At 39.1% G+C, this 12743-nt stretch overlaps 1 protein-coding gene across 1 annotated transcript; it reads left to right on the forward strand.

Moving 5' to 3' along the window:
- Nucleotides 1–806: 806 nt before the first annotated feature.
- Nucleotides 807–10700, forward strand: LOC144637591 (glutathione hydrolase 1 proenzyme-like). Its single transcript, XM_078496655.1, has 12 exons — nt 807–1026; nt 1909–2129; nt 2746–2847; nt 4495–4711; nt 5151–5283; nt 5460–5640; nt 5786–5919; nt 7106–7293; nt 7693–7921; nt 8397–8577; nt 9495–9618; nt 10472–10700. The coding sequence occupies exons 1-11, from the start codon at nt 851–853 to the stop codon at nt 9602–9604; spliced, it is 1872 nt and encodes a 623-aa protein (XP_078352781.1). The 5' UTR covers nt 807–850; the 3' UTR covers nt 9605–9618; nt 10472–10700.
- Nucleotides 10701–12743: the final 2043 nt, after the last annotated feature.

The raw sequence follows: 12743 nt of genomic DNA on the forward strand, positions 1-12743 counted from the left end.
ACAACTGCTGGCATCAACTTACGACAGCCTTCATTCAGAACAGAATTCGCTCACTGGGTTAAACCCCGCCATTTTCAAGAAACAAGAGTTTGGCTTTTGCAATGGAAGCGTTCGTGTTTCCAGAGCCGTTTGCTTTACTGGTCAGCGGCCTGCTTGCGAACAAGATTGCATTTCAAGTAAGAAACCTCAAAAGTTAACCGCTATTTCAAGTCAAATCGAATTTATCTTATCAGGATTAAAATCGAGTGAAAAGGGGTGTGTTTATCCCAACACTGCCACGTCCTATACCCCTTAAATAAAAATCCCTCGGACATACAAGGAGGAAGGGAACGGGCGAAGGGACTCCGGGAAAATATTATGATCGGTAGCGTTAACGAAACCCCTAGGCAAACAACGCTGACCTGTAACTCCTATGTCTTCTGGTAATCAGAAACGCTAATTTACACAAAATATCGCATTATGTGGTCTTTTTGTCCGTCCCCTAGCCTTATTCTACCATTTCCGAGAATGAAAACCAATTAAGTTTGTTTACAATGTTAATTTCCTAGTAATTAGGTTATGGAATAGAGAAAATCATTGACTTGGAAATAGTGTTGGGATTCACCATTAAATTCTCTCAATCAATATTACAAGAAAATTATTACAATGGGTTGGGAGAATTCGTATATCGAACTTGTGTGTGAAATAAACCACAGGTGGTAATGATAATTGCAAAACCCGCAGATTTAAACACCTCTCAAATTAAATCAATTATTAAACATGTACTGAAAAACTGTCTTTCCGCTTCTCGCCAGCTCGGATTAGAGATTGCCTGCCTATTACCTTAAGAGTCGCAAGCTTAGCATTTTAAATGACGGAATCTGATTTATTTACCGGCGGAAAATCTCGCCGGCTGGTTTGGAAAAAGTCATTAGCCCTGTTGACCGTTTTGTGCGCTGTCGGTGGTGCAATTTACATCACTAAAGCAGGCGAAAAGATCCACAAAGCTGTAAATGATTTTATCAACAGTCATTTTCTTGAAGCAAGGTAGGGTAAATTATTTTATAAACAGCATCGCTTTGTATATGTTATCTCTCTGTCTCTTCAGTTTTAAACCGAGAACTATAAATTACAGTTATGTTGACTTTCTTATTAACTTAAAAATTACCGTTAGCTATGAAAATCAAAATTGAGATTTACTATTTCTTTCGAAAAAGGAATTGTTTTGAACTCAACAGTGAAGTTTGTATTTTTAAAACATAACAATATATTGTATATTTTTAGAACATATTATGTCAAAGTTGTACTTGTTTTGTAAGCTGAGCGCGTCACGTGACTCAACTAAATGTGACGAAGAACTTTTGTCGAAAGTCCAAGTGCCAGTTCGAGTTCTGAAGAAATATTTTGTAAAAAATGAACAAAACGCCAAAGAGAACGGTACAGCGATACAAATAAAATAAAATAAAATTGTGTGTATGATAAATTTTCAAAAAAAGTCTATCCTAAACAAAACCTTCCTCCCCTCCTCCCCTCCCTCAGAAAATACTCTCACCAGTTTTAAAAGAAAAAAAAACAGGCTCTTCATTGCATTTTCATTAATTTAGCTCTTAGGAACGTGCTCGCCAATGTGTCTTTGATATCGTTACAGTATTTTTAGTGGCTTGATGCTCATTCGAACTACTTTACTTTACCTTACCGGAATCCTTATATGCAAGACCCTTCCTAATATAACCCCAACCGCCTTTGAAACATTGACAAACAATAAGAAGCCCGCCTCCTCGAAACAGAATCCCACCCAAAAAGGTAGCTTAGGGCTTTCTGAAGCCGGCGGGGCCCCCTTTCCTCATGAAAAATTGCCAAAATTAGCAGAGGGGATAATTATATAAAACGCGTTTTTAATTACATGATGAAATCATGGATTCTTTTCAGACAACTTACGTTGAAGCCTACGGACCCTCTCAAGTTTAAAAACGCGGCTGTCGCAGCAGATTACAAAACGTGCTCAGAATATGGCGTGAAAATTTTACGATATCAAAAAGGGAATGCTGTAGACGCCGCCATTGCTACTGCTCTGTGTGTTGGTGTTGTGAATGCACATTCAGCTGGGATAGGCGGAGGAGGATTTATGATAATTTATGAAAAGAAATCAGGTATGACTGTGTATACTATGACAATTTATGAGATTAATTAACGCATAGAACGAGGACTAAAGTCGACGAAACCGTTCAACTGTTCAACTTTCGTCCGCTCTCAATAAAATGCAAATTCCATTTCGGGAATTGAAAGACCAATCTCGTCCCAAGAGCCAGTGTTACCCTTATCCAGCAAAACGGTTAAACAGAATTGCGAAAAAAATCTTGGAAAATAGCGTTTTTGCTAACTTCTGAGACCCGAGGCATCATTTCAGGCTAAATTTCGGTTTTTAAGTTTTTAAAAGCCTCACTCTGGAAGACAATCCGTCTTGAGCCCATTTCTACACACACCTAACCTAGGGACGCATTAGCAGAGGTTCTAAACTGTGTTTACCAGCCCAAGTTCAGTGGAGAAAAAAATATAAGTCTCTAGTTTTAAATCGGTAAGCTCTGGTAACGTAGTCATATCGTTTAATCCTAACCAGTGCTTTGATGTATTTTTTTAATGCACAGTCATTGATTAACATAAAAACTCAGCATCAGGATTTGACAACGAAAAAGAGGCAAACCCTTGTACTTTATGGAATTTCTTAACACTACCTGTTTTTTACGAGTCTCTTTTGTGGTTTTTCAGGCAAGAGAAGTGTGATTAATTTCAGGGAGGCTGTAGCCGCACGTGAAAATGCTGAGACAGTAGAAGAAATTCAACATATTTTAGCGCAGTTCACAGAAAGAGGTAAGGTGGTTGTGGCAAGGTAGCGAATGAATATGAATTAGCAGCTCTCCAATCAACTGTCCAAACTTTGCTTATCGTTTCAGCGTCGCTGATTTTTTTAATTAGTGCTATTTAGAAGATTTTTGTTAAAGCCCCGGCCAAACGGTAACGCAAGTGGACGCAATAGTCCCAAGTTGAACTTGCGTACAAACTTGCGTTGGGTGGCCAAACGGACTCGCAAGTTTACTAGGAATTCGAAGTGCACGCAAGTTATCAAAGAAGCAATTTCAATGATACTGCACGTGCTGCAATTCAGTACTTGAAGTAAACAAGAAGACTTGCGTTGACTGGCCAAACGGTGAAAAACTTGCGTTGACTTACATGCAAATTTGATCTCGACCAAAGTGAACGCAAGTCATCGCAAGTCATCGCAAGTCAACGCAAGTCAACGCAACTCAACGCAAGTGCACGCAATTCATGGCCAAACGAAGACGCAAGTTTTCAACGTTACGTTTGGTCAGGCCTTAACTACCATGTGTTCAAACATTGACCCAAAGATACAGAAGATGACTGGAAGACTCCCGAAACAATTGTCGAAGATACTCAACGGGTTCGGACAATTTTCGAACTATAGTAAGAAGTGTAAAAAGATCCCTATACTACTGTCTTCCGAATATTGCCGAAGATCGATCATCCTCTTGCTTTATCACATTAGTATACATGTTACCTGTCATACAAAAGTAATTGCATGTTTCCTCGTAAACTAAGTATTAAAATCACTTATGTGTATTCAGAACTGTAGAATTTGCAAACTAGTTTCTAAATATTCCCGAAAACAATCGTAATATCAATGCTTTCTTTTAATAATAATAATAATAATAATAATAATAATAATAATAGTTTATTTCTAGTGCATTGCATTAAAAATCTCAATGACCTTACAAGTAAAAATATTTAAAATTACAATAGGATAAAATACTAAATTCTTAAAATCTAAAGTTCATTAAAAGTACTAAAATTCATAAAAAATACTGAAGTTCATTATAAAATACTAAAATTCATTAAAAAAGAAAATACTAAAGATCATTATTGAATAAAAACGTTTTAAGCTTAGTTTTAAAAGTGTCAAAGCACTTCTCACATCAAGTGGGAGACTGTTCCACAATGTTGGCGCGCAAGATGAAAAAGCGCGCCCACCGTAACAGGACCTATGCAATTACTTGTACAAAAATGACGTGTAACCTTTTCTAACCAATCACAAGCAAGAACAAACAGGCACCGTAATTTTTTCAACCAATCAGAAGTAAAGTCAAATCCAATCGCAGCTTGAATCACGCACATTTTCCCGCGCTAGGCACCGATAAGATGTTTCCCGCGCTTAGCGCTGATTGGATACTTTCCTGCGATGAGCACTGATTGGATGTTTTTCGGCACTAGGCACTGATAAGATGTTTCCCGCGCTTAGCGCTGATTGGATGTTTTTCCGCGCTTAGCGCTGATTGGATTTATTCCTGCCCTTAGCTCTGGTTGTTGTGCGCATTCTGATTGGTTCACCCAGTCATTTTCATTTCAGTGTTGTTTTTGGCAAGTCTCTCTATTGCTCTTTTATATGAAAGTGTGTCGCCTTCACTGACTTGGATAAGCTTTATTTTTATCGCCTTTTTTTAGACCAGAAAACTGGAAATTCAGGTGAAGGAGAATTCTTAGGAGTGCCTGGTGAACTGCGTGGTTTTGAGGTCGCGTGGAAGAAATACGGTCGGCTTCCTTGGAAAGACCTGTTTCAACCTGCTATTGAGATCGCTACTAAAGGATTTCCAGCGAATGCAGCCTTAGAACTAGCAGTATCACTTAATCAGCGAATTATTACTAATGACCCGGGATTGAGGTGAGTGACACAAATGTGCAATAATCTAAAAAGGACTTGGCTGTCTGACTGTCTTTCAGGCTGACTGACTGTGTCTATATAAACTAACTAAACTGAATGATTGGTTGACCGACTGTCTGTCTGTCTGTCTGACTGACTGACAGACTGACTTCTGACTAACTGACTGGCTACCAGACTGACTGACTGACTGACTGACTGACTGACTGCCTGACTTACTAAATAACTGACTGATTGTCTGTCTGTCTGACTGACTGACTGACCGACTGACATACTGACTGACGCACAGCAAGACAGACTGAATGTCTGTCTGTTTTACTGACTAACTGACCACATGACTGTTTGTGGGCTGAAAAATGAAAATCGCTCTAGATCAAGAGTAGTTTACGATCGTAAGCTTCCATAACTACAACTTATTCATCCACATTACTGTCCTTTTCAGCGAGTTGTTCAAACCAAACGGTCGATTTATCAAAAAGGGTGACCCAATAAAGCGAACAAAATATGAAAAAACTCTGAAAACGATTGCTGAACTTGGTGCAGATGAGTTCTATACCGGAGAAATGGCAAAACAGGTATAACTGTGTTAATATTTCATTGATATTGTTTATCTTTAAGGTATATAACTCGCAAATGGCGTGACTCGACTCCTTTAACATGGCGTGACACAAGCATAATCGTAATCTTTATACATGACGTAACGTGACACTAGCGTGACCTAAGACTTATTAAGCGTTCCTATTGTCCACAGGTTATCAAAGATTTTAAATCAATTCATTCCAAGATAACCCTGAAGGACTTGAGAGATTACAAAGCCATTGAAGTTGAACCATTGGAGGCACCCCTCCCTAAGATGAAAGGATACAAAATTCTGACTTCCCCACCCCCGGCAGGGGGTGCAGCTTTGATAAACATCTTAAACATTCTAAATGGTAAGTTAATGTTATTCTTTAGCCCACCTTGTAACATATTAATACATGAATGGTTCGGAACAATGGAGATATGATACTAAAATCGTGCTTTGTGCTATACAGCGAAATCGTAATTTTCTGTTATCAACTCTGTTTGCGTGTACAGGGTTCAATTTCAGTGCAGCCGACATGAAGGATCGACCTATTCTGACGTATCACCGCATGATAGAAGCATTCAACTTTGTAGCTGCTAAAGAGACATACCTTACAGATCCTAGGTTCAGTGACAAAACTAATGAGGTAAGAAGAACTTGTAAGAAAAACAGGTTATGCCTGTTTTAATAGTTCGGTCGCTTGGCAGACCAGCGTTTGTCCCCAGTTTCTGGAACTGGGGACAAACTGAATATAGCTCTGAGACCCCCACTGGATAGGATATTAGCTTATTGCAGATCAGCCCAGGAATGTTTGTTAGATTGCTTTAACAATTCCCCCGTGCCTACTCTCACTCCGGGGTGGAGGGAGGCACTGTCTTACAGTCAAACCGGACGCTCTTTTCCGCGCAACTTTGCAGCGCAATTTTTCAATCCATGTAATGATTTGCAGTTTGCTCGGACAACTTGCAAATTCAATCCAGTTTTGTTCAAGCAAGTTGACACTAAAGCTCTAGCTGAGTTTTGACAAGTTTTGATTTCGTCTTAACAAGATCTGATTTTTCTTTTACGCGTTGGAACTGAAATAATGCCACTCTTGAGCAAAGCGAATAAAACTAAAGTAATTGCCCTATGCTCGACAGTTTATCAATAGTCTGCGAGAAAGTAGCGATAGATTGAGTTCACACCGCTAAACTTGGAACATAAGAACGCAAAAACGTGAATCTTACACGCACTAGGGGCGTCTAGGACATCAGTTGGATTTCTTTACACTTTGCTTATACAGTAGAACCCCGGTAACTCGAACTCGGATAACTCGAACAACCCCGCTAACTCGAACTAACTTCCATTTCCCTTGGATTTGAACTCACTTTTCCGTCACTTTTACTTGGTTAACTCGAAAACCCCGCAAACTCGAACTAAATTTCGTTTCCCTTGATCAAAATTTGGGTTAAATTTACCCCGATAACTCGAATTCCGGTTCTTGCAACTCGCCACGGTTACCCATTGATTAGAAAAACGAACAGATCACGTATTTGACAGCCTTTTTTCACTCTTATCATAAGAATTTATGATCGTGTTAGAGTTTCTGGCGAGATAAGTTTAGTTTGCACTGTACTGTATACTGTATACTGAAGTGCTTAAAAATCAGTAAACTATCAATTATTAACTTGGCAAATTAAATATTCAATCGACCCCGATAACTCGAAACCCCGCTAACTCGAACTGTTTTTCGTTTCCCTTCAGAGTTCGAGTTACCGGGGTTCTACTGTATGTAACGATTGTGTTGTAGTAAGCACGCTCACGTATTGCGGACCTATTTTTATTTCGAGGAGGTTGTTAAGGAAATGTTGGATCCTGAGAAAGGCGAGGAGCTGCGCAAGTTAATAGACGGCAAAACTCACCCTGCTGACTATTATGGCCCCATAAATTATCATATTGACGTCACAGATGGTACAATTCACTTGTCTGTGCTTGATGAAGAAGGGAATGCTGCTGCCATAACAACATCAATAAACAAATAGTAAGTAAAAGGATATATTACTGCTCTTTGGCTTTCATTTAAATGGTCCACAGACTTAGATAGAGCCACCTTGCACAGCATCATAAACAGTACCACATGAAAGTACTGCTCAATAGCTTTCATTTGAATGGTTACACACTAGGATTTCATCCACAAAGTGAAAAGTTAAAACCACCTTGTACAGCATAATAAACAGTACCACATGGAAGTACTGCTCAATAGCTTTTATTGTAAAGGTCAAACACTAAGGCTCCGCCAACACACTTGCAAGCTAATTCGATTTTAATTTACTCAAGGTCTGGCTTAGGGAGTAAAAGGATAAACCTTAAAAAGTTACCGTAGAATGAAAAACTGCTTTTAGAATTTGTGTCAAGAAAACCCGTTTGCTTTGTTTCCCAGTTTTGGTGCTAAATTTCGCAGCAAAGAGCTGGGGATAATTTATAACGACCAACTCTTGGACGCTGTGAACATGTGGGTAACAGAATATCATTTGGAGCCTGATTCTTTCAAGCCTCACAAGCGACCCTTATCAATGGCGTCACCTTCTATCATCTTAGATGATACTGGGAATGTTAAAATGGTTTTTGGAGCCGCAGGAGGAAAATACATCGCGACTACTTTGGCACAGGTAAATAAGTATTTCATATTTATTCTGATCACAGGTGAAAAAGAAGCAAAACACGCAATAAATGCGCAAACGTGCCGCAAAATACAGAGTTTGTGTGGGAATTTCAGGGATTTCGATGTCAAATAACTTTCATAAAACTGACTGATATCTGCGTAACTTATGAATCGTAACTTAAGATGTAGGCAAATGATTTACTGACGAAATTTGAGGGAATTGGCTTGGCTGGGAAAACTGCAATCGCGTTCTTAGTTTAATTTCCATACATTTGTCTATCAATCTTCCCGTAGAGAACGGCGCCAGTTTGCAGAGAAATGTATGGCAAACTTTGCCTTATTTGCAAATTGGCGGATTTTACGGTGAAAAAATCCATTTCCTCAGTAATAGTTTGCGGTATGCACTGTTCTTATAGGCAACTCTTAGTCAAACTTTTGATATTTTTCATAATTTATATTATCTGTCTTTATATATTCCTCAGGTATTGATGAACTATTTCTGGTTTGGAGACAGTCTAAAGGATGCTGTTTCGAAACCTCGTCTTCATAGTCAACTGTTTCCCAACTATGTCTTAGTTGAACCAAACTTTCCAAAGAAATACATAAAGGGACTGAAAAAATTTGGACATAAGCACATCACAAATGATACTATGCTATTTACAGGTGAATATGAACTTAACTTCTTTCTGTTTCGTCTTCCGATGAGTTGTTTACATTGACGGAAAAATTCCTTCCCTTACTTTAAGAGAAACTTTAGTAGCGATTGTTAGACAAATCCGATCAAAAACAACTCGGCAAAATCTTGAAGAAAGGGAGTTGCTAATGACGAAGTTTATTGAGTGTTTTAAGTATGAACTGAAGAGACTAAGATCAACACAAAGTATGGACTGAAGTCCGTAAGATACTGGAAATCAACGAACGCCTGGAATCAACTGCCAGACCGAGTGAGAACAATCGAAAAAATTAAGGCCTTTCGCAATGCTGTGCGCAGCTAGTTAGTCTCTTTTTATCATTTTAATACCTATTCATTTAATTAATTTTTCTTTCTGTATATATTTTGTGATTTATTTTCTCGACATGTTAACATATGTTTTGCTAGGGGTCTAATCAGTCCCCGTCAGCTCCGAGGGTAAATAAAATTGATTGATTGATTGATTGATTGATTGATTGATTGATTGAATGTCTGAAGAGTATGCATCCCTGCATTTCCAAATGGGAGTCAGTTTTCGTTTAAAAGTATTTCAGCATTTCAAGTAAATGCGCCTGCTTTTTTGCTTATTTTATCAAGGATTTCGAAACAGTTTGTTCTCTCCGCAAATGTATACCTTATTGTAGCCGAAAAACAACTGTGAAAACAGTCAAAAGCGACTACTTCATATAACGTTACCCCCAAAATCTAGACGTGGATTAAAGTCGTAAAACGATTTCGTTTTTGTACGGAACTTTCGGTTCCTCAAGTGAAAGACCTCGCATTCGATTCAAGTAAACGTCTTTTTACAAAGCCAAACAAGAGGCGGATACTCTTTTCATAACATATGAAGGTGGCACTGACTTTGCTGTATTTTTTCTTTTCTGTTTAGCAACACCGAAGCAAATGATTGGTGTGGTCCAGCTTGTTGTACGCGAAAACGGAGAGATACTGGCACTAGCAGATCATCGTAAGGGAGGCATTGTGGCAGGTTACCGCTGACCAAATACCTTTTGGTAAGGCGTTATTCATTTTAACCAAGCTAAGCAATAACAGAAAATAAATTAAGCTTCTGCTGATGTTTCACTTGGCCACAACATGTAAACAACTAACTTGTTAACTAACTTACGATCAGATCCTTTATTAGGTGTGATCATTTGAATCAGTCTGTTTCACGTAAACTCTGTCCCACAAGCTTCCGGGGGGGGGGGGGTACTCAAAAAAGTTTTATACGGGGAGGCTCCGCCCCAAGTTCTAACCCCTTACCCTTTTATATACCATTTTTGACAGATTTTGTACCCCTTTCGTATACCTTTAACTGAAAAATGGTACCCCTTTCATATACCTAAGAGACATGGCGTGGACTTAAAATAGAACGTTTTCTTGTCATTTTTATGTAGCGCTTAATAAATTAAAATAATACAGCCATAAATTGCGCCTGTTCGAAATATTTTAATTAAAGACCCTTTTAAATAGCCAAATGACATATTTCCATACCCTTTCATATACTTAAACTCGCGAAATCCCTACCCTTTTATATACCTGAAACCTGAAAAAGGTACCCCTTTCGGGCGGAGCCTCCCCGTATAGGCCATTATAGGGAGTACCCCGCCGGGACAAGCTTAAAGCTTTATAAAGAACAAACCAAGTATAAATAAATCTGCTTTACATGATGTAGGTGCGCGACAGATCGAGGCCACAGAAAATTTAGTGGAAAACTGTAGAATAAATCAATGAATTCATTTAGCTGTTACCTTTAAATGTAATTCTCTGATGCGAAATGTCAATGCCCTTTTTCTGTTGAATGTATTGGTTTATTGTTTATTCGAAGTTGGCATAATTTAACTTAATCTTTAACTCAATCAACAGATTCCTTTTCCACGGAAATGGGCACGTGAAAGAGAGAAGTTCAAGAAAACATAATAACCACAAATTAGACTTAAAATTTTATTTGTTTGAATTCAAGTCCATTAAATGTACCAAATTCGCGTTTTGTATGTGCAGCTTGCATTCATTGCTACCCTCAAGAGGTACCAAATCATTTTGACAAGTCATTCCTGTCGTATTGACACGTGCGCTACCAAGCAATTTTAACACCTTAAAGATGAATTCCAGTCCGTACTGCGCAATCTCGGCTGCAATGTTTATGTGAGCCCACACGAAGGAATGTTTACAAGCAAAACTAAAAATTCCGCGACAAACTTACCTTTTCTTCATAATTAACGCCAGATATCCTTGCAGAACAAATAATAACGAGTAGAAGAACCTTGACGCTATTTTAAACCGACGTTTCAGCTCATCGGAAATTCTTGAACGAAACGAACTGTAATGGCGGACTAAAAAACTTCATGTATGCTGTCACCGAAGTGTAACGTTTCAACGAATTCAAAACAAAAACGAAAACAAACCCCGAGTCTGCGCAGTACGGACTGGAAATCAGCTTTAAAGGTACGGTATTCACCTCTGTCACTTTCGTACGCCGGGGAATCCCCCACCTGTAGTGGAAGCAATATCTAGCTAGACAAGAGAGGACCAGAGAGATGCCCAAGCTACAACACTAAGCCGTAGTATAAGGACCTCGACAGACTAGACATTTTGTGGTCGACAACTATTTGTTATCGACAATTGAATTTTATCGTCAACTAAAAAACGTGATGTGTGTGGTGAGTTGTCGACAACTAAACGCTAAATTTTTAGTTGTCGACAGCTAGGCAGTTTCCATTTTCAAAAAGGGAAACTGCTTAGTTGTCGATTGACAACTATTAGTTTCCGAGAACTAAGTTTTGAGGTTTTGGACCGTTTTGCCCGTGTGTGGGAATATTGGCCTCAGTTGTCGACAACTATCGTAACTGCGTTGTCAGTGGTCAGTGGTTTGAGTATGCGTAGTGAAGTTAGTTCCCAAGCTCTCGCTGGCCTGACATGGTTATCGACAACTTACACTCCAATGTGTGGAATGCTTGCATCGCACAAAATCAGTAATCGACAACATTTAGTTTTTGATAACAAATAGCTATAGTTGTCAATATAATACATTCAATTTGTCAATACAATTTGTCGATAACAAAATAGCTAGTCTGTGGAGGCCCTACGTCCCGGGGGGGGGGGGGGGTACTCCCATAAATTTCGGAAAGGGGTGTGCCGCCAAGGTTCTTAAACCCTGACCCTATTTAAGGATAAAGAAAGTGAAAATTGATACCCTTTTTAAGGCCCAAAACCAAAAAATTACACCCTATTCAAGGGGAGGAGAAGCGTTCCGTGACGACCCAAATAACGGCTAACCGCGCACGGCAAGACACAAATCTTTATAAAATCGCTTTACTAATACCTGAACAGAAAATTCAGTTTTAAAAATTTAATAGAATAGAATAGAATTTAATACAATAGAATTTAGGTACCCTATCTAAGGATCACACCGGGAACACATTGCCAAAACGAGCAAGAATGATACCCTATTTAAGGACCGAGAACCTAAAAAACCATACCCTATCGGGCGGCATATACCTATATAGGCCACATATGGGAGTAACCCCCCCCCCCCCCCGGGCCCTACGTTTTCTCATGATTACCTCTCGCCGGATGACAAGGAACAAGGAAACTAGTACTAAACTTTGTGAAAGTTTTTCTTGCTTTCCATAGATCGGATGTTAAGAACTGAAAGAAGTGTGTTCCATACCTATTTGTTTGTCAGTAGCGTTGTATTCAATAAAGGCTTGCTTGTTTACAGACATTGTGTTCATTGATGTCACTGGTTATAATAACTGAAAATTTCTTGACATTTTTACATAGATATTGAGGTACCATATGCTTTGGATTTCCATCGACCCAGCAGTTGATGGGGGGGGGGGGGGGTGGGGAGGTACTCAAGAAAGAATAGAAGATGAAGAACGAATGAAGCTACCTGTAGGACATACACAAACTTTCAGATTACCACAACTTTTTCAAAGCTTCCTAAATACCCCATATATCAAACGTCTTAAAAACTGTCATTCTTAAACTAAAATCTTTACAAATACCCCTTTTAAGCACCCTGCTACGGCACTTTCTCGTCTCCAACCCCCGAAAAATATAACAACGAATATTTACGTCTTCTAACCCCCCCCCCCCCCAACCCCCGTCCACGTCCCCCTCCCGCACTTACCCT

The sequence above is a fragment of the Oculina patagonica genome, chromosome 14, assembly GCF_052425735.1.
Source record: "Oculina patagonica isolate OP01 chromosome 14, crgOcupat, whole genome shotgun sequence".
Lineage (NCBI taxonomy): Eukaryota > Metazoa > Cnidaria > Anthozoa > Scleractinia > Oculinidae > Oculina > Oculina patagonica.